The sequence below is a fragment of the Fusarium pseudograminearum genome, chromosome 1 (assembly GCF_000303195.2).
Source record: "Fusarium pseudograminearum CS3096 chromosome 1, whole genome shotgun sequence".
Lineage (NCBI taxonomy): Eukaryota > Fungi > Ascomycota > Sordariomycetes > Hypocreales > Nectriaceae > Fusarium > Fusarium pseudograminearum.
Genome location: NC_031951.1, coordinates 6,424,728 through 6,445,932, shown reverse-complemented (window position 1 = coordinate 6,445,932; position 21,205 = coordinate 6,424,728). Strand labels below are relative to the sequence as shown.

Genomic DNA, 21,205 nt, shown 5'->3' with positions numbered 1-21,205 from the left:
GTGTCAGTTCAACTGAAATGGTCGCCCTCGCCCAGACGGACACCCTCTCCTCTCCTCACAAGAGATCTATAGCGATCTTCTCGCTGCGCCTTCTCGGCTTCCTCACGAAGCTTCTTCTTGCGTTCGTAAACTCCACGAATGGTATCGCGGATCTGCTGCTTTCCTTCGTTGTAGTTTGCTCGTGCCAACTCAACCACATTGTCAATCTGCTCAGGGGTATAGATGAAATTCCATGTGCTGAGGTAGTCGGTAGTGCCGGGGGAGATGCCGGGCACCTTGTCGTTAGAGATGAATGGCAAATAGACAACTGCAATGCCGGCCTCGGGCTCCATCAATTGCCACGAGTTATCTCCAGATAATGCTTTTGAAGGAGGAGGTGGCTTAGAACTGCGCTCTTGGTTTGTTCCGACCCAGACAGTACAGTATCCCAAATCACCGGACTCTTGATCGCCATGTTCGAATTTAGTTTTGTCGTTCTCGGCCATAACTTGTTTGCCTTCTTCATGAGCTTCTTGGCGCAGTTCCTTCTGTTCTTTCTTGGCTTCTCGAAGTTTGTTTTCCGCCTCACGTGTAGATTTGGCCTGGGCTTCATCGAGCTCTTCGACAACTTGAGATGTGGCTTCTCCTGACTTGGGCCAGCCAATTCCAACTGGCCAGCCCTTGATATTACGTTGCCGAGCATATCCGTCTGCGACTGAGAGCCAGTTATCAGTCTTGATATCTGCAGAAGCATCAAATGCGACAAGAACATCAACATCTCGACCTGGTCGGAGAAGAGGATAGATGGGCAAGTTGTTGGACATTCCGGCATCCATGAGTTGGATGTACTCATTGTCATAAATACTTCCAGGGGTTGTCTCTGGGAGCTTTCCGTGCATGCCGTAAGCAAAGTTGGGTATCTTGGCAGGGTCAATCGGATGCACCTTGATCAGATCATCGTCTCGTGTCGAGATAAGGTCATCAATGGCGCCAAAGCCAGTTAATCCTTGGACCAGGGGCTTAATCTCTCGGTAGTAGTGGCTAAGGGTAGCACAGAATGCGCTACCAAAGATGCCCATGAGTAGTGGTAATCGGATCTCCGGAAGATGGAAGCCGTGCTCAGGAGCGATGTCACGGCCTGACTTGAATCTTCGGCCAAGAGCCCATGTGGGAATACCCGCGCCAAACTCTTCACAAAAGAATTCGTAAGGAGTAATCTCGTACCATTGAAACCAAGCTTCTTTCTTTGCCTCCTCCTTGGCAATTTCAGCTTCGATAGGCCCTTGTTTGGACGCTTCAGGCAAGTAGGGAATTTCGTGCCTCACGGCAGTGTAGATAGGTAGCGGGAGCTGTCCATATTGAACATACTGCCGTTGGTTCGAAAGTTTGAAATCGCGGTCATTGACGCCAAGATCTCCTTTCGGGACCAGGTATCTTGCTGCTAGCAACACGCCGTAGACATCAACCAAGCCAAAGTCGGCCTTGGGGTCACCCTTGAGCTTTTCAACCATACCACTCAGCAGATATTTGTTGGTGGGCATGGAGGCAAGCGCCTGAAATGCCTCGGGTGGGTACGCAATGTGAGTGGAAGACCTGGCTTTCAGATGTTCGATTAGTTTTTTGAGGCTCCCCTGGTTAAAAGAGGTCAAGTTCAGAGCCTGAAGCCAGCATGAACCGCTCACGCCCGATGTGTATGTCACACAGTCGAATAAGCCGTCTTCCTCTGTGGCAAGGATGGATCCGGATCCCGCAATGAGCGCTCTCAGACCTCCTCCTGAGCCACACATGGCGATTGTAGGAACGTCGTCCGGATGAACCTCATCCTCTTTGAGCCCAAGATATTTGGCCAGGCCAACTCTAGCGACTCGTTTCCGCCTAGACAAATATTCCTTCTCTTCGTCACAAATATCAGGGGATACTCGGACCGTGGCGGAATATTGAATTTCGGGGTTGATCAATGGATCATGGGCATCATGCCAAATCTCGTCGGCCAAAGAGCCCGGTGACATGGACAGCTCGCGCTGTAGCTTGCGAACATATCCGGGGATGAGTCTGGACCATTCCGGGAGCAAAGAGTTGACGATCTTGTCGGGAAACGAGGAGAACTCAAGGCTATTAAGCGTGGAGAATGCCTCGAAACGGCGAGAAAAGTTGATCCAAGCCGACTGGTCCGCGTCTGATTCGGAATTTTGACTTTTATCTGGGCTCTTGTCTTGTCCTGAGTCCTTATCGTTTCGTAATCTGGCCTGTTTGCCGGAAAGCTGTGCAAAGTCGTCAGAAGGGTAAAGCCACCAGATGAATAGCCCGCCGGTGATTACTGCTACTGGCAACGTCGACCGTTGTTGTTCTTCTTCCTTAGGATCGCGTTTGGAATGCGACGTCCAAAACTGACGGTGTTGGCGAGGCGTCAATCGCCTTCGTGGGAGTCGTGTGTGATTGTTGAATCGAGAGGGTATTCGATGGAGGCTCCTAAGGGAGCCCCGGTAGTGTCTCATGGTTTTCGATTGCAATTGGTATACGTGGTATTTTTCTTATGCGCACATGCTTTCTGTGGCTGATCGCCCGAGCTTAGTACATTGTCGCGAAAGGATTATATAAAAGGTGATAATTTTTGAAAGAGAGTGAAGAATTAGATTGACATGGTAGTTCGAAGATTAGAGCGCAGGTATCGTAATCTTGCGGGTTGCGTCGGACACTGGAGGTTTATATGACACGGCGTTGCGCAACTTGTTGAGAATAGCTCAGGATGGCTGATGTCATTCCCAAGCTGCTCCCTGCAAAAGTGGGAGGTGGGGTTAAAGAGGCAACACTAGAGTGGTACTTGAGAATTTAAGGCAAGTCTAAGATTATTCCAAGTATCGCTCTATTGATGTCTGAGATCACGATCACGTCGGACGCTCCCGCATAGGCAGGCAAGGCAGTCAAGGTGGTACCATGCTTGTCATGGTATGGGTCAGTCACAGGCAAAAAAGGACGAAAATTCCCGATGCCTGCAGCAAAGTGTGGTAATGGTGCTTGTTTTGGGCAGTGTCTGCCAATTTTTACATGTGCCACGGATCTTCAGGTCCGCTCGAAACTTGGATGGTTAGAAAGCTTGGTTCCAAGCCAAGCACCCATCCAAAGGCCCAATCAGATCACAGCTAACGATCAACTTGAGCGCTTTCATTTCGCGGGAACTCAATCTGCTTTGCTGCCAAGTTTTGAGGTGGTGTGAAGACTCGAAACTCGACGTTTATCTTGGCAATGGAAACAGATCTTAGATCCCTCGTGGTGATCTATCGATAGCGCTTGTATCACGAGACATCTTTAATGACGGCTTCATTGTTTAATTCACGGCAGTTGATAGCTTGCTATGATAGTTTTTCTTTAATTGTCTTGTCAATTGGTTTGTTTATTTTAATTACGGCACAATAACTTTGTTAAGACTGACTTTGTTGTATTGACAGCAGTTAAAGGTAAGCAAACTCAGTAGAAATTGTATTTCTGAGTAAAAGCAAATAACTACACAAACGGTTGGACCTCTAGGTTTAAGTATTATTAGACAAAAAACTCTTTATAGAGTTGGTAAATTGCCTCATCTGCGTTGTTGAAGAATGGAACAGACCTGAGTTTTTGGAAGATTGGACGCTGGAAGCATAAGAGACGAAATTAGTAGGTCAGCTTATGCTATTTAGGCCACACTCTTTAGGCTATTTATTTTATACCAAGACTTGAGAGGACAAACAATCGAAGCGCAAAACGTAGAACAATGGATGATTGGCAAGTGGGGTCCATCGGCTTCCGTGGGGGACAAGCCGTACCTAGCGCTGCCTGTAGCCTCCAACAATGGAAGTACAGAGCGCGTCGGATGGCCTAAAGCGGCGGGCGGTGAAATCGCAAGACTAACGATGGGCCTCTGAATGGGTTTTTTCATGTATTTTTTCTCTCGCGCCGGCAGAATTAATCGATCGCATTCTTGACTTTGTGCAACAAACTCTTTTCCTTGCACAATCAATTGTTCCGCAATCTCAATTTGAGAATACAATACCCAGGTACGTTTCTACTAGGCAGCTACAGACTCAAACTTGAGTGTAGGTTCGCCGATGACTCCCTTTTGCCGTACCCCGCCACCATCTTTTTATGGCACCTTGTATTTTTCGCGACTCCTTCTCACCTAGCTTCTAGTTTCTTTCCTCTACATACCACAACGCTCCATCTTTCAACTTGTATCGGTTACACTATCTCGATCGCATACCTCATTAAATCATCATTTCTCGATAAAAATACATAATGAGCGAAGCTGAAGCCCCCAAGCCTGTCGAGGCCCTCCAGCCTGAGGCCGAGGCTGCCCCTACCACCCAGCCCACCGAAGAGAAGCCCGAGGAGACCACACAAACTTCAGAGGACAAGTCTGAAGAGAAGAAGGAAATTCTCAAGACTACCGCCAAGCATGACGAGAACCCCCGCAACAACCGCAAATTCGACCCTTCTGTTCGTGAGGTTACTGATGACCCTGAGGCTATCCGCAAGCAGGTATGTATAGCTTTTCAACGCTCCTTCCCCGGCGCGCGTACTGACTCCTCTAGGTCGAGTTCTACTTTGGTGACTGGAACTTCCCTCAAGACAAGTTCATGTGGGAGTCATGCGGCGGAACCGAGAACAAGCCCATGAAGGTCAAGACCATCCACTCCTTCAAGCGCATGCGAACATTCCAGCCCTACAGCGCCGTCATTGCCGCCCTCAAGGACAGCAAGTTCCTCGATCTCTCCGGTGAGGAGGGTGAGGAGGAGCTCAAGCGCAAGACCCCTTACCAGCCTTTAAACACCTCCAAGTCCAAGGTCGAGGCCGCCACCGTCTACGTCAAGGGCTTTGGTGACGAGACCCCCAACACTCAATTTGATCTTGAGAGCTTCTTTGCCCAGTTTGGCGAGGTCAAGGGTATCAAGCTTCGACGCACAAACGAGGGTCTCTTCAAGGGCTCCGTCTTTGTCACATTCGCCGATGAGGAGGAGGCCAACAAGTTCCTCAAGGCAGAGCCTGCCCCCAAGTGGAACGACCATGACCTCAAGATCATGAGCAAGCGTGCCTACTGCGACGAGAAGAACGAGCTTATTAAGCAAGGAAAGATTGAGCCTAACCACACCCAACCTAAGAAGTTTTACGAGGGCAGGGAATCCGGCAAGGCCCGAGGCCGCGGCCGTGGCGGTAACGACTCCGGCAGCCGTGACAACGACAACTGGAAGCAGCGCCGCGACAACGACCAGAAGAACGGCTTCAAGGACCGACGAGGAGGTCGCGGTGGCCGCGGAGGCCGTGGTCGCGGTCGCGGTCGTGGTGGACGCGATGGTGGTCGTGACCGGGATCAGGCCAAGGACGGTGCCAAGCACAGCAGCAATGACACCATGCCTCGCATCCAGTCTACTGCCGATGAGTCTAGCGATAACAAGAAGCGAAGCCGCGATGAGGCTCCCGCCGGCGAGCCCGCTGCCAAGAAGGTGGATGTCAAGGCCGAGTAGGTCGAGGTCAAGACTGAAACCGAAGAGTCCATCGACAACCGAGAGGACACACCTGTGGGCGACCTTATCCCTCAGACCAAGGCAGAACCTGGAATCAAGAATGAGCCCGGAATCAAGACTGAATTTGGAGTCAAGACTGAACCACAAGTCAAGTCCGAACCTGATATCAAGACCGAGTGGGTCAAGGTCAAAACAGAACCGTCCATCTAAATCAAGGAAGAGAAAGGAATACAAAACAACAAATTCATGTTGGCTGATACCACGCATTTAAACAAAAAAAACAAGGAGAGGTTTCGGAAACTGGGAGATTCATCATTGAGAAAAGAACACAATGTTCGTTTATTACAACTGTGTCATGGGGACTTTTACGGAGCAATGGGTGTGTTTTTTACTGTCTATCACAGCTCAACATGTAGCTAGTGAAAATTGACAAAAATCATCATAGTATAAGTCGTTCGCAAGTGACTCTTTCTAGTATTGTGTCCATTTTCTCTATAATCTCGCTATTTCGAAGTGTTCATTATCGTTCGTCCCATAGGCTCTCTAAATGGAGTAATCGAGCTTGTTGTCTCCAAGGACTGCCCAGAACTCTTCAACAAGCTCCTTCTGGCCACTTGGGGCACCTCGCACAGCAAGGTACACGCGCGACTCAACTTCAGGATCCCAGTTGCCTGGGTTTCCATGCACCATTCGGCCGCCGGCCTCATTGAGGATTGCCCATCCAGCACAGACATCCCACGCCCAGCATCCACCCTCCCAGTACAGATCCAACTGGCCGGCCGCAACAGCAGCAATGTTCAGCGCGGCAGAACCCATTGAGCGGAGGGAGTGCACCATTGAGCCGCCCGTCTCACGACTAGCTGTGAGTTTTCTGAATGCCTCAACCTTGACATCAAAATTTGGTCCGTCCCGCTGCGCGCCCCACTCGATAGCTACAAGCGAGGATCCCAATCCCTCAATGGGTCGGGGGGAGCGCGCAAGAGGAAGACGCTGAGGCTCCTTTCCGCGACCGTGTGTGAGAAAGGCACCTTGGCCCTTGATGGCGGTGTAAAGGGTGTCGAGCCAGGGGTTGTAGATAACACCAACAACTGGCTTGCGGTCGATGGCGAGGCCCAGAGAGATGCAGGCGCTGGGGAACGAATGGACAAAGTTGGTGGTACCGTCGATGGGGTCTACAACAAAGGTCGGTTCGGGGCCGAGCTTCATGCCAGGCTTGTATGTTTCCTCGCCCATGAATGAGACATTGGGGAAGGATGATGATAGTCGGGTCGAGACCATCTTTTCAACGCCCTTGTCTGCTTCGGTAACGATGTCGACGGCTACAGGAGAACGTCAGGTCAGCTATATTGTCAAGGACAGGAAGGACATACAGTTGAGCTTGGTATCGGTGTCGAGCTCAGCAGGGTTGGCAGCCAAAATCATGGCACCAGCCTCGTAGGCCACTGAGACGAGCTCATCGTGAACAGCTTGAAGGTTGAGATCCGCCATTGTCTTGATTCTCGTAGTTGAAATGTGCAATTCAATTCAATGATGTTATGATGAGATTGGGCGGAACAGGTTTATGGAGGGGCTCCCATGTCATCTTGGCGGGGTAGCTCAGCACGGCATACGATTCCTAGTCCTCATACCAGAAGCCCACATGAAGGGATAGGAAGCAATGTTGAATATCATCATGCAGTAAATTTATATTTACAAGTATTCAACTTGAAGTTGTTCATCTTTATCCAAACTATTAGGAGGGACTTAGGACATTTTATGCCTATAAGACCAAATTTTGTTGACGTTACCCTAAACACTTGTCTAAACAGCTAGTTGGTAACTATAGATGCTCAAATCTTCCAGTTTTACTTAGTTTTTATCAACAAATCAAATGACCATTGCTTGGCCTGTCATAGCTCAAATGGTCAAAATAATATTATTTTCACACAGCAACTGAACTCTCACCACAATGGACACGTACGCTGTGACTCAGAGCAGCAACGGTCAGCAGTATAAAAGGAAGAGAAGAACCCTAGGAGCCAAAATCGAAATCTTTCCTTTTCACCCATTAGTCATTCATGAAAAGCGAACATTGCCTTGCTGTCGAAGCAAGACAAACGTGGGTCTTCAGGGGGGAATATGACTAGAACAATGATGATAACTGATCCCCATTAGAAGGGATCAGCGAAACTGAGTTCTTGGAAGTCATGAAAGACTCACTTTGTTCCTGAGATATCTGTTCAAGAGAACTATTGAATATCATCACATGTTCGTATGTTATCTAGCTGACCACACTTTCCAGGCATTACTTACATGAGCTACCTACTTCCCAAACATCCTTAGCCTCGAGTTGACGTCTGCGAGGAGGGGCCGAAAACCGGGGCCGGTCGGACAAGACCCCATCCGGAGCTTCCACCTGAAGAGACATTGCTACCGAATGGCTCTATCTGAAACAAAACTGCTATGCGTTGGTCACGATGGAATCCGTCAATGGCTGGGCCTACATGTCATATCACAACGCCATTAATTCAAAAGTTAAACCACCTAGCCATAAGTTATACAAATGTTACATGAACTGCCAATTTTAAGAGAAAACACGCATATAAACAAAGTCATGATATATCAGAGCTCCTCCACCCAGTGAATACCCAGGCCACAACCACAGCAAGAGGTTCAAAAGGCCGATAAATGAAAAACGCAAAACGGTAAACGATCCGTAGTCCTCGTAGCTCCTGTCTCGTCTCATCCTGAAATCAAACAACTTATTCATATCTTCTCACATGTTCTCTCTGAACACAGACCGTCGTTCTGTTGGGCTGCTTTCAGCGCTGCCACTTCTGGGCTTGGACTTTCCGTATCCCGTTTCGATAGGTCGAGGGCTCACGCCGCGCAAACTCGTAGCAGCAGCATCGTCATCGAAGGGGTTTCGTCCACCAGGTCCTGAGGTGGGACTCCTGCTTGCCCTGCGGCCACGGTCCTCTTCTCCATCGCCAAATCCTCGTCCACCCGACAGTCCCGGTGTTGCTGCTAGGTTCATGTTGTAACCGCCTCCGCCGTATGCGGTATCTCGACCACGGCCACCAACTTCCTCCTCATAGTAACCATACTGGTCGGCTTCGTTTCCAACGCGCGAGTCCCATGCCTCGTCCGGGTCGAGGGGACCGAAGCCGCGACGGCCGCGGGCTGCACCGGACTGCTCGTAAGCGCCTGCGGCGGATCGGTTGTTGCGGTTCTTCAGCTTTCGGAACTGATCGTTGAACCAGCCGACGATACCTCCTGGTGCAGGTTGCGGGGGTCCGTAGCCGTCGTCTTCTTTATGCCATGGTAGATATGATGTGAAGCTTGGGGGTGGGAGCTGTAGATAGAGAGTCAGTTCTGGTTGCTCAGGATTAGAGCAGCAAGGGCAATCAACGTACCCCGAGTCTGCGGGCGCGCAGTTGTGTAAATATGAACCATCCTGCGGCGCCTGCGAATAGCAGGACAATAATGGCAATCACGATGCCTCCAGCCGTCGACACCATCTTCTGTTATCCCGCTTTAGTATATCCCAGGCAGTTCGTTTTGTTGCGATTCAATCATGTGATGGCGATGGTAAAACGTGCAAGTCCTAATGACGCAAGTCAAGATTATTGCTTTAGCGGGCAGACGTATCTCGATGCTGACGGAACAATTGCCGTGGAAAGGGAAGGTTTGAAGATGGAGGTTTTGGGTATGTAGGTCGACTGGTATGTAAGATTCGAGGCCCTTTGTTTGACTTTGGGCTTGTCTGTGGGTGAGGTGGCTGTGCTCCAGGTCCAAGGTCGGGTGCTTTCCAGATTGCTGGGAGATCCGATCTCACTCATCAATTGCAAAAGAATAAGCAAAATAAATGGCCCGTGTCGAACGGGAAGCTATGGACAGCTGCCCACTTCAGTGGACGGCTGCACGGGCGGGCCAGGGCCTAACATACAGGGGCTGCTTACAGTGAGCTTGGCGCTGATGCTGGGTGCTGCATTTGGCGTTGATGAACCGCTAGGTATTTAGTGATGAGTTCCTTGATCCTTGGACACGAGCCCAACCTAATACACAAGCAAACTCTAAACTCTCCAGATCAGTGAGCTCATGAACCTTTCGATACAGATGGTTGCAATGTTAGTTTTTACTCCTAACAGGCTGACCATGACTTTGCTCATGAATCGCTCTCGCTATCGAGCTTTAGCATGTTCCTAGCCCCGAAAACCTCGTATTCCTCTTCCAACTCAATCTACAATCCCTGCGCCTCAGGTCTATTTCAGTCCATTACAGCGGACACTGGCCTTTCAAAATAGCAATAACGTGCAATTAACCGCTCTCTACTTTAAACCTAACATTAAATCATACATCGCATCGATCCCAGTGTCCTCCTTCTCTAGCAAACGACAAACTCTCTACAAAGTCTTCCAGAGTGCAACGTCCATACTCATCTCCTCCACAGGTGTCGAGCTCCATCACTCGGTCATTGACCAACACCCTCACATACTCCTCGCCCTTCTGTTCCTTGGTGGCGCCGCACTCGAGCTTCTCGACGTACATGCGCGCCGCAAAAGGGACCACCCACGCAGATGAGTAGCCGTGCGCCCGGACGGCTGGCACAATGTGGTGTTTCGGCAACTTGCCTGTGTAGTTGTACAGACCCATAGCGGAAAAGATGGAAACCATGCTGTTGTCGTGGCTAAAATCAGCATACAGAGCCCTGTCGAGGGGGAACGTCTCTGGGTTGGAATCCAATGTGCTGTTCGTAGTTGTCTCATCCTTGACGGGCTTTCGTGTCAGGCGGGAGATGAGTTCATTGACATATCCGACACCCTGTGTTGGTCCCATGTCATTACCGTTACCGTACTTGTAGTACTTGCTGAGAGTCTGCCAGTAGTTGTAGCTTCGCCAATCTTCTGTAGAAAAGAGGTCGCAAAACTTGGACTGCACTGCGCCGTCGGGGGTGTTGACTGTGTTGAAAGGGCACAGATCCATCAGATAGACGGTTTCCTTCAGCGACAACTTGGCCTTTTTCAAATCTCGGTTGAGTCTGTCTCGAATGGGAGGCAGGAACTTGTTGCCCCAAGCGGTTTGTGCGTCGTTATCGCCAAGATCGTCGTCTTTCTCAAACGAAGTGCATAATCCATGCGACATGGTGTTATTGATGCCAGATTCTTCAGGGATCACCAGGATATCATCAGTGTAGTCATCTCCAGATTCGCCACGAGAAGCATAGAAACCCTGTGTGAAGTTGTAGGATGAAACCACAACTCTGTCTGATCCTGATGCCCTAATAAAAGGGTTCGAGTTCTCGGCGAGTCCAATGTATCGCTCGTAGAATGCCTTTCCGGAGTGAATCATCTGATCCTGACCAAATTCGGTCAAATCTTCAGACCCGAGACTGTACTGGTATTCCTTGAGCCATTCATAGCCACTGCCGTACTTGGTGACAGACTTTTGAAGCCGCGTGATGGTGGCGTCGTAGGCTTCAGATTTAGTGGTCGTTGGATATCGTGCTCCATGACGAGACAGGACGATAGCGACAGTGACATCGCAACCATCAGGTGTTGATGAATCAATCTCTGATGGGACAGAAAAGAATGAGGAGTACTGGCCCCAGAGTTTGGAGATGTCATTGCAACTTCCATCATACTCGCATCCAGAAGTCAAAGTGCTTTAGAAAATATTAGTTCAGGTAAATGATAGATATTTGACACAAGACTTACTAGTTGTGAACCCAAACAGCAAGAACTGTGATCAACGCGATGGTGCTGATTATCATAACAAGATAACTCCAGCGTCGGGTCTCACGCCGCTTATGCTGCAGATGCCAGCTCTCAAGTCGCTCAGCATCCTCGCAGCCCTCGGCGGCGTTGGGTTCATCATCATCATTACCTGAAAGCAATCGCCCTCTCTCAGCATCGCCGTCAGAGATGCTTGATCGCCCGGCCGTTGAAGGCGCATCGTCTTGCGAGATTCCCACCATGTCGAATGAGTCTGTTGTGGTGACAGGGATGTTTGCTGGTGGGTTCGTGAAAGATAACCAGCTAGTCAGTCTAGCTCCCAACGAATGTGTTGATGACAAAGCGGAAAAGCAAGCTTATCGCAAGTAATTAAGCAAATAGAGAGTGTTATGCCTCATTCCATGAGGTTATTGCGGTTTGATGATATCGATTGAATGTGAATGAGCATCCCTGATGTTGTTCGACATTCCGAGACGGGACACCTGAGGCGGGCCACGTGCATGGTCATGAGGCTGACCAGTGAGGTACTCTTTAGCCACATGTCGTCGCACTTTGACGTCGTATTTACAACTGTGACCAATTCAGACCTTTCGGAATGTAGATACAAACATTTAAACTATGGGCTCCTGATGTTTTTCATGGCTTCAGATACTATAGAGAGGATGATTTAGATGAGAACTTGCCCCAGTTAGAATTGTTAGCTCACATACCCTAAACCTTCAGCGCGAACCTCGGCTCAGAACACTAACAAAAGTTCTGTTCAAGAAAGAAATGTCAACGAGGCATCGTTCTTTGTGAGAAATCGCTCTAGGCGATTTATATTGCAACTATCTTATGCAAGGCCTCCATTAACACCATTGTGCCAAAGCTCGCCTATTGCGAGAAGTCTATCGTGTAACATAACATGAATTTTAGAGCAAGCCTGCCGCCCAGAGTCCCGTTCTTTTATCCGAACCCAGCCCCGCCATTTCATTACCCATTACCGCAATAACAAATATCCAAAGAAGTACCACGTAGTCTAGCTAGGTGGTAGCTATCGTATATGGTAGAATGGTATCATCGAATGTAAATAAAGTCATCAAAAACGTTGCAGTAAAAACGTGGGGTATAAGCCAAACAATGTACTCCAATCATTCCTTCACATTGCAACGCCGACGCTCCTCCTCTGCGGTCGGATCTCGTTGCGGCCAAACGTGGATGTGGCGAACCGCGATATCAAAGGCCCCTCGTCTTGTGGCACTGCTGCTGTGCTACCAAGTGAGCACGTTGTTGGGACAGTGCGGTACTCTTCGTCCGACTCCCAAGTACTAACAGTATCGGCAGAGTCCGTGCTCCGCCGGCGAAGTGATGTCCCGCCCAGCGAGACCTGATAGAAACCTTGGTTGCCCCTGATAGGGCGGGGAGCGTTGGTGACAGAATCGAAACTCATGTTGCGGCTGTGCTGAGATCCGGGGAAGAGCCAGCTCGATACCCGAGAAAAGGATTTCTTCTTCCTCAGAGGAGGTCGAAGCACCAAAGGTAGAGGTGGTGGCGGGGGTAGATCATCTCGTCTAGGACGAGGAGGAGGAGTGTTGGAAGATGGGGTCCGCGGCTCACCAGGAGTTCGGGCCCGACGAGGAGGGGTAATGGGAGTCCTCATAGGTGTACGAGGTGATCTGATAGGTGCTGTTCGAGGTCTCTCAATGATATCAGAGTTAAGACGTTGAGCAAAAGACGGGGCTGCTGGTGGAAGAGCAGGAATTGAAGGCATAGGCTCCAAATCTGAGCGAGTCAGCAGATGAGATTCGTCACCAGGACTAGAACTCATACTCGGCATGTTTCTGACCACAGAGTGGGGAGTTGCTGGCCGGCTTGGGACGTAGAGACTCTGCCTTTCAATAACCTCATCTATTTGTTTCTGGAGTTTCTCGACCTCGAGCATGGCACTCGCAACTCGTTCCTTGACCTTTTCAACGTCTGGTGAGCTATAGGCCCGGGAACGACCGCGCGACTTGGGAGGAATCAGAGGAGGGATCTCATCGTCTCCAAAGGAAGAGCTGGGAGCACTGCTCGTTATATTTTTGCGTGGAAAGTGAAAAGACATAGGAGAGTCTGAGAAACTCTTCTGGTGTTCTAATGAAGGCCGTACTTTTTCTGATGGGGAATCTGAAATGTCCGAGACAGGTTCCTCAGAAAAGTCCGATGAAGGAGCCGGGTTGGCAGGTCTTGGTTCAAAGTGAGGTAGGATGGGAGATACGCTATTGTCAGGCTGGTAAATGCTCAACTCGAGCGGTCGGTAGGGGCGATGAGGTAGCTGTTTGGCCGGTCGAAGATTCGATGCCCGTGATGGTGTAGGTTCAGGATAGTCAAAGAATGGATCGGTCGATGTCGCGATGTGGCGAAAGTCTGAAGGTGCTGAGATAAGAGGTCGGCGCGAGTTGTTTGAAGAGAAGGACCAAAATCTCCTTCTCTTGGATGAAACACTGTCTCTTGTCGAATTTTCCGACATGTTGCGATGCTTAGGCATGGCTACGGGTTCAGGATGGTGAACTGGTTGATCGTATATTACTGGGTATGCTTGCTTCTCATCGACTTGGCCTATCAGCAACTGCTTGTCGCTCAACCTACCCACTGGCCACGAAGTGTTCAAAGTTGAAGACGAATCCGAGGCCCAGGCAAAGCCAACGTGGGCAGAGTCAGAAGTAGAAGTAGACAGAGACTTACTACGACGCGGCCTCCTGTCCTCCGAGGAGACCAACGGTGCGCAGCAGAGAGAAAGCCACGATGGCCAAGGAGATGTTTGAGGGCCAGAGCCATGGGCACCGTGGGTACCGGCGTGTGTCATGCTGCGAGCGAAACTCTCACGTCATACCGAGAATGCGTATCGAACGCACGGGAGAAGAAAAGGCGGAATAAGTAAAAAGACAGACGGTTCGTTACTCAACGAAAACAAAAGAAAAGTCGGAGCCCAGCTAAAAAAGGAAGGGTTCAACGCATATAATAGATAAGGCAAGGTGGGATCGAGTGTGTATGTATGTATGCAAGTGTGCATGAATGCGCGTGTGTGTATATGTATGTACGGCACACGCCTTCGTATATGTAAGCCAACACCTACACGACCGAGAATGAAAGGGATAGGACAGAGGTAGAAGCAGGACGGGAAAGCTGCAGGAAAGGGACCAGGGACCCGGCAGATAAAAGAATCAAGAGAAGCAAGCAGCGGCAAGCAACGTGCAGTCTAACCCAGCCCATCTCGTGGGTTACGGCTGGGCCGCGACGTTGAAGCCACACCCACAGAGGCAACAAACGGCAGCATTGGCAACCATGACCCTGTAATGGGATCTGGGAAGTTTCAGGGCCCCATCAGACTACGATCTCGTTGTAGAGGGTAAAAGGAAAAAAATTTAATAACAATAAAAATGGGCGGCAGCCCAAGCAGATGCAAGACGAGCTATCGAGTGGTTGACGTTTGTCCAAGACGAACCCACGGCGCAGGTGATGGACCGGGGTCGGTTGATACGCCGGACCAGTCGGCGCTTAGAAGAGCGACTGTACCATGTTAGCGCTCCACACCAACTTTATCAAAACACCACAAACACTCACTGACTGGGCCACACGTAGCGGCCGAGATGGTGTCTAGTTTCCTCTCCTACGACTCGATGTCGTGCATTTGGTCCACTCTCTGCTTGCCACAAAAGACCCCAGACAAGGTCTCGTGCTGCCTCCGCATTGGACGCTTGCAAGAGATGACGGGGGTTTGAGCCTTGAGGCCTTTGCCTGTGTTCGAGGCTGTGTGTCGTCACGCTGCACATTTCTCACTTTCTCTTGTCAAACTGGTGTGAACTTTCTTCTTGGCGAAGCCATTGGCATGAGATTGATATCACTGATGCTGAGTGCATCGACAAAAAGACGTTGCCGGTACCACGTAGCACGCAGTGAAGAGCACAAGCCGTCCATGCAAATCAATTGCAAAGAGCAAAAAAAAAAGGTCATAGCTTTGAACTGTGCCCATGAACAAACTCCCAGCAGCAGATCGTAAAGGCATGCCTCGCTTGTTGGCTTCTAGTGCCAATCTTGCCCTTCTCAACTTCCTTTGTGTTCCTTGAATCGACATCTGACGTCGCATTCGTACATCTTATTTGAGGTTGCACCGCCGGTTTGGGCAACACCCTAGTCTTGGTGGGCTGATTGGTAGATGCACCCCGGGACCTAGTCTCTTCATCATCTCTCCTCCATCAAATCGGTAGGCTGCACGTTTTGTTTGTTCACCGGCTTACAGCCGCGTCCCTTATTGTATGAGATTACAACAAGGGCCTCTTGAAACGTGGGAACATCAGGAACGCCTGTCAATTTAGCTTTCGTCAAATCCCGTTGCTCCTTTGGGCAAAACATGTTGCAACTTGGCTGGCCGAACTGGTCGTTGCATCCCAAAACAGCCGTGACGGTGTTTCATGTCACCTAGAATAGTGACGAGAAAGAGGCCGCTGTGATGACCCGTCTTCTGGCGTGAGCGGAGGCAATACGATTCGCCTACCATGAGAATTTGAGACAATTGACGAGACGATGATGGTCCCGAAATTTTAATGTTTGCCGCTGACGAACGGAAAGTCTAGAAACGTCTTGGCCTCTGTGGTAGCATCTGATGGTAAGCGGCCATGATACCTTGTGTCGTATTCTTGTCGCCTTTTTCTGCCTCTCAGCCGTAGAATATTGCACAGCCCGGCATTTGTCTCAGTGAGAGTCACGAAAATGACTAACACGAGCATGTGTGATGGCTTCATGTGGGGTTTAAAGAGCGTGTGCCAGACGAACAGTGTTAGGGGTTGATTCCACGCAGCTGGGTCGATGTCAAGCCTGTCAAGCCTGATCGACAGCCGGACCGCTCCCTGCTGCTGCAAAGTGCAAACATGGTTAGTGAGCTTAGCGAGGTAGTTTGTCTGTCTGTCCTGTGCTGCAAGCCCGGTTTCATTAGCTACGTTACGCTGCGCCGTGCAGTTTTCCAATGCTTTGTTGTATGGTCGTCGCCACCATCTGCTCTACTCTGCACTGCTCAATCGCTTGAGTCTACTAATTGTTAGAGGATGGTTGCTTGTCAGGTAGGCTGTCAGGGTGGTGCCCCTGACTTTGCCTTTCCTTGGTTCTTAAAATAGCGACGTCCCAAGAATGGCGGCGAATGGCTCCGCACGCTTGGGAATTAACTTTTTGGCAGGGATGCCACCATACCCTCATCAGAGGGGTTCAAAAGCTCATGATCGAGGCAAACAGGCAAGATACCATTCACATGCCAAGACCTCTTTCAAAATAGAATTTTTGGAAGATTGTGGATGTTCCAGTGGCGATCTTTCAGTCATTCTGGCTGAGGGTTTTTTTATATATTTATCCCGCAGGAAGCGCAGCATTCAGCTTGGAGGGCATCCTGTCTCAGTCTGCGGGACGGGAATGGCTGTTTAAAAGGATGGAGCACCCTGTTTCCTTGTTTCTTGTGCATTGGAGTCTTGAGCCTTGCAACAACGGATGCAACGGGTGTGGCGCAATGAGAAATTCGCGATGTGGGATCAGAGTGTCCTCTTTAATTTTTTAGTGAGTGGAGAGGAGAGGAAACCAGTCAGTTGACCCAGATGACTCGATTTTGCTGATAACATGTCGAAGTAAGTCCAAGGCAACACCGATCTTCAGCCAAGGTTGACTTCCAAGGCCCAAGGGTTGCGGCCTGAGTTGCTTCGCTTTCTTCTTGGTGTAGAATGATGTAAGATATTGATAACAGGTGATGACCAAGAATTAAACAGAGAGAAAAAAGAATGGGTCTTTAGAACTGTGTATCTCAATCTTTTCATCCCATCTTTTTGACTGCAAGTGGATTTCAGGGACTGGAAATGGACGCTAGAGGAAGAGGCAGAGGCAAAGGATGCTCCGCAGATGCATGGAATCTTCAACGGGCAGCTTCTCGGGTAAATAGATTTGCCGATGTCCCATAACTCCGGATCTCGAAATCCAAATTAGGCAGGCGGAGACTACGGTCGCACGTGGCAGAATTCCAAAATCTCAAGTAAATTCATGGACAAGAGTTAGAGGTTGCGGCAAGCTACCAGGTCGTCAAAATGGGCAAACGTGACTTCATCAGCGGAGATGGCGCTGCTGCTTTTCGCAAGCGCCAGAAGATCACACATGAGGCGCCCACAAGTGAGGAGGTGACTTCGAGCGATCAATTGCGCAATCTCCTCTCTTTCGACCAAGATTTGCGCAACGCCAGACATGGTAAGTTGTGATGCTATCGCGATCTTGCACAAAACACAAGCTCACACATTCCCTTCAGGTCTTCAATCTTTCAAGAACCTCCTCGATCAGATCGTTCACGAAGAAGGCGACCAGCGAGCAAACCTCGAAATCTTACAACAGTATCTCGAATCTGTCAAGCCCAGAGACACAACCGAAGATGCAGTCTTCCTCAACGATATCATGGAGATGTGGTCCTTTGCTGTGCAAGTCAACAATGATAGTGTCATGTCATCAGTTGCCGTTGTTCTAGCTTTGTTGCTCCAGATCCTTTCCGGCTCGCTGCAGCTTGTTCGCCACGGTCTCGGTATTTGCCAAACCCTTCTACAAGAGGGACAACTCAAGTCACTGGCGAAGAATCTTTCTTCTGAAAAAAGCAAGGGTTTCATCATATCGCCTACTCTGCGCCTTCTAAGAGAGGCGGCATGCTTGGATGGAGGTGCTTATGCCAAGCGCATTTTCCGTGCTCGAAACTTCACATTGACTGCTCTCGGAAGAAACCTCGAGATTGGACATATCGGCGACACCCCGGAGGAAGTACACAAGGCTTCTGTCAGGACGAATGCTGTCCGCTTCTTCTTGAGCCTTCTCAAGTTTTTGGGTTCTGATGGCAGAAAGGAGCTGCTTTCCCAGAAGGAGCTCCTCTCACATTTGACTTACACCATCAGAAACGATCCTCCTTACGTCGTTACGGATATTCTGGATTCTCTGAAAGCGTATGTTTTGAAAGATGACAAAATCCCCAGAGAGATCAAATTCCGAAGCTTCAACACCAAGTCGTTGGTGCGTTTCTTGGCTTTATACACATATTCCAACGATGGTGAGGATGTAGATGAGAAGTCAACAGTGAGCTACAAGGCCCATCAACTTCTCATCTACATCTGTACGACTCCCAGCGCTGGCGTACTGTACCCTTCCACCGGTCTCTATCCCAAGGAATCCGAGGACGACCCTATACCAAGCAGGGCGCAAAAGGCCAGTACACAAGGTGCTCTGTTCACAGACAAGTACAAGAATGATATTCCTGTGTACAACTTTGTTCTCGCTGAATTTGCACAGAAGCTGCGCCCTTGGTCTAGTCTGAAGCACAGCGAACTGTTAATTGAGATCTTCACTGCTGCTCCCGAACTTACTGCCAAATACTTCCTCGGTAACAAATCTTTCACTTTCGAGCCAAAGCTGTCCATGACTTGGATTGGATACGCTGCTTTCCTATTCAACACCATGCAGATTCCTCTGCTCCCTCGCTTCGGTGATCGCTCACGATCTGCTAAAGCTCCCCCGCCCACATCCATTCTGCTTGACAACATCATTCCCCTCCCTATCAATCAAAAGGTTCTCATCCGATGTCTTTCCTCCAAATCGAACCTCACATCCTTCTTTGCTACTCGCATTCTTATTGTGGCGGTCGAAAAGCTGGCCGAAGCTCTGAAGATGCATGAGGAAATCTCAAAGGGCAAAGATCCTGTCTGGGCTGAGGCTGGCCGTCGCTTGACTGATGCCTTTTGCCAACGTATCCCTGACATGAAGGAAATTGTTCGATCATACAAGAGTATTCCAGCTAAGAACATCCTTCACAAGACCATGGCCAGTCGTTTGTTACGCCTCTACTATGAAGTCATCCCACAAGTGGCACTTGCTGCAAACTTCGATGTCTCACCCTTCTTTACCGAAGTCCTCAAGTCTCTTAACAAGGGCAGCGAGCAGCACGAGGACGAGTCTCTAAGAGTTATGGAGCTTGAGAACCTTGTTTCAATTGCCAGTTACTCCCCCGGTATGCGATGGTTCTCAAAGATCGACAATCTTATTGACGGAGCAGGATCGTCACCGTATACTGCCCTGTTACGACTTCTTTGTGACAAGAAGCGAGACCTCCCGTTCCAGCAACTGAAGAAGGTTCTTGGTGAGGTCGCCGTTGAGAATCAGCTAGTAACAAAAGCATCACTCATGTCTCCTTTGTTTGATGCTATCCAAAGTACGTTGGCCGATGTCAAGACGAAGCATATGGAAAAGGTCTGGTCCTATGTTGATAACTGCATTAACCGATGTGCTTCATCACCTATTAAATACCTCGACCTCTTGGAGACATATGTCCAGGAAGACGGCTTGCAGTCGCCTAGTGATGATACTGCTTTGGTCAATGTCACAATGGCGGAGCAGTTGTCTTTTGCTATGGGCTCTGCTGACAGCGATGAACAAGCTGCGCTTGGCAAATTCTTATACTCTTACTTCTCTGTCTCATACAACATGAAGCACGGAAAACAGCTCACAAAAGCCTTATACAAGCGTGTCTCAGATCAGTTCTCTTCGAGCAAGGTCAAAATGAAGAAGCTCAAGGAGGAAAAGTCTGACAATCCAGTTGTCGACGAGGACATGATGGATGTCGATACAACTGAGGTCGCTGTTGCAAAGGATGGGTCGACGATTGACTCTTCAAGACTCGAAGCCATGCTGCATGTGACAATCGCTGAAGACGAAGATACCACAACCTTGACTAAATGGGCAGGTAAGAACGCAGAGGATCTCGTTGAAGACGGCTGGGCATCAGGCTTAATCCGTCTCCTCTCTTCTGCCCATACCAACATCCGTAAAGAAGCTCTCACCAGTCTTCTCAAGATGGCTGCCAAGCTGAAGGAGTCTTCATACGAAGAAAAGGAACAAGTCTGGCTTCTTCTCTCCGAGCTTGTGGAGTCCTCGCGGGATCAAGTCGACAAGGGTCCTGTTCCCTCTGCATTCACGGCCTTCGCTATCCACGCGCTGGACGTTCTCAAGAATCCTCTGCACCCTCTCTACCCCAAAATCAACAGTTTCCTCACCCGCAGTCCTTTCTGGTCTTCTGACAAGCTTCCCCTCGCTCACGATGTCCTTCACGGCGAGCCTTCAGAAGATGACAAGTACTACACCGAAATCACATGGCTTCTCACCTATCTACTAGACAGCCTGCGCACACCCTCCGATCTGAGCATCTTCCACCGCAAGCGATGGTTCGAGAAGATTCTTGCTGTGGGCGTTAACCCTTATCTTCGTGTTAACCTGCGCACTCGTCTTCTGCGTCTGCTCTACCGCGCAACTTGCATTGAAGGCGGCAGCACCACATTGATTACTCGATTTGGCATTCTGAGCTGGCTTGATACACAGCGCACTTCATTCGAAGGAGGAGAGGAGGCAGATGTCATGGCTGCGCTTATGAAGAGGATCTGGGAGACTTGTGACCAAGAAAAGGTCAAGATTTGGAGTAAGGGAGGTGTTGAAAAGTTGCTTGCTGCGCATGTTTTGTAAAAATGGACAGTTTGAATCTATATAGACCTATATGATAATTGATATACCCAGCGTTACAATACGACGAAGAATCCTAAAGTTGTCAAAGTGATGTCGGCAAGATCTCAGACGTTGGCATTCAAGAGTGACAACTACGACGCAGACATATTCTTAAAACATGCCCAAGATGAACAACGACAGCGTCACGCAGAATACTAAGAGCAATAGGCAACGTCAAACTTGGTCAAATTTGTTTGTACACATCTGTATGTACATATTCTTAACCATCTACCACAGTAAACACGAATGAACGAACAGACACCGTACAATGAACACAGAAATGCGTGTCTATTCACACAAGATAAATCCCCCCTCGCTAACCACCCACGCAGTATTATGGATAAGACCGGCCAAAGTCATTTGTGCCGTTAAACAAAAATGTTAAGTTTTAGTATTCCCATTCCATGTTCGCCATATGTAAAAACAAATAAATAAAAGATTTCCAAG

General features: G+C 49.4%; 8 protein-coding genes across 8 annotated transcripts, besides 2 other annotated features; 2 read left to right on the top strand and 6 right to left on the bottom strand.

Annotated features, from left to right (window-relative positions):
* Positions 1-8: 8 nt before the first annotated feature.
* FPSE_09201 (uncharacterized protein) lies at positions 9-2,474 on the bottom strand (the record flags this gene model as incomplete). The annotated part of the gene is made up of 1 exon (XM_009262318.1): positions 9-2,474. The coding sequence occupies one exon, from the start codon at positions 2,472-2,474 to the stop codon at positions 9-11; it is 2,466 nt and encodes an 821-aa protein (XP_009260593.1).
* Positions 2,475-4,248: 1,774 nt separating this feature from the next.
* On the top strand, positions 4,249-5,684 carry FPSE_09200 (uncharacterized protein; the record flags this gene model as incomplete). Its single annotated transcript, XM_009262317.1, has 3 exons — positions 4,249-4,491; positions 4,545-5,453; positions 5,502-5,684. 3 exons carry the CDS (start codon positions 4,249-4,251, stop codon positions 5,682-5,684), a joined length of 1,335 nt encoding a protein of 444 aa, XP_009260592.1.
* Positions 5,247-5,313: a microsatellite.
* A 333-nt stretch (positions 5,685-6,017) lies between the features above and the next one.
* Positions 6,018-6,962, bottom strand: FPSE_09199 (uncharacterized protein; the record flags this gene model as incomplete). The annotated part of the gene is made up of 2 exons (XM_009262316.1): positions 6,018-6,793; positions 6,845-6,962. 2 exons carry the CDS (start codon positions 6,960-6,962, stop codon positions 6,018-6,020), a joined length of 894 nt encoding a protein of 297 aa, XP_009260591.1.
* Positions 6,963-7,340: 378 nt separating this feature from the next.
* On the bottom strand, positions 7,341-7,881 carry FPSE_09198 (uncharacterized protein; the record flags this gene model as incomplete). Its single annotated transcript, XM_009262315.1, has 4 exons — positions 7,341-7,369; position 7,435; positions 7,674-7,702; positions 7,767-7,881. The coding sequence occupies 4 exons, from the start codon at positions 7,879-7,881 to the stop codon at positions 7,341-7,343; spliced, it is 174 nt and encodes a 57-aa protein (XP_009260590.1).
* Positions 7,882-8,229: 348 nt separating this feature from the next.
* FPSE_09197 (uncharacterized protein) lies at positions 8,230-8,974 on the bottom strand (the record flags this gene model as incomplete). The annotated part of the gene is made up of 2 exons (XM_009262314.1): positions 8,230-8,808; positions 8,870-8,974. 2 exons carry the CDS (start codon positions 8,972-8,974, stop codon positions 8,230-8,232), a joined length of 684 nt encoding a protein of 227 aa, XP_009260589.1.
* An 832-nt stretch (positions 8,975-9,806) lies between these two features.
* FPSE_09196 (uncharacterized protein) lies at positions 9,807-11,430 on the bottom strand (the record flags this gene model as incomplete). Its single annotated transcript, XM_009262313.1, has 2 exons — positions 9,807-11,118; positions 11,171-11,430. The coding sequence occupies 2 exons, from the start codon at positions 11,428-11,430 to the stop codon at positions 9,807-9,809; spliced, it is 1,572 nt and encodes a 523-aa protein (XP_009260588.1).
* An 896-nt stretch (positions 11,431-12,326) lies between these two features.
* FPSE_09195 (uncharacterized protein) lies at positions 12,327-14,012 on the bottom strand (the record flags this gene model as incomplete). The annotated part of the gene is made up of 1 exon (XM_009262312.1): positions 12,327-14,012. One exon carries the CDS (start codon positions 14,010-14,012, stop codon positions 12,327-12,329), a length of 1,686 nt encoding a protein of 561 aa, XP_009260587.1.
* Positions 14,013-14,191: 179 nt separating this feature from the next.
* Positions 14,192-14,248: a microsatellite.
* Positions 14,249-17,265: 3,017 nt separating this feature from the next.
* Positions 17,266-20,719, top strand: FPSE_09194 (uncharacterized protein; the record flags this gene model as incomplete). The annotated part of the gene is made up of 2 exons (XM_009262311.1): positions 17,266-17,422; positions 17,481-20,719. The coding sequence occupies 2 exons, from the start codon at positions 17,266-17,268 to the stop codon at positions 20,717-20,719; spliced, it is 3,396 nt and encodes a 1,131-aa protein (XP_009260586.1).
* Between the last annotated feature and the right edge of the window lie 486 nt (positions 20,720-21,205).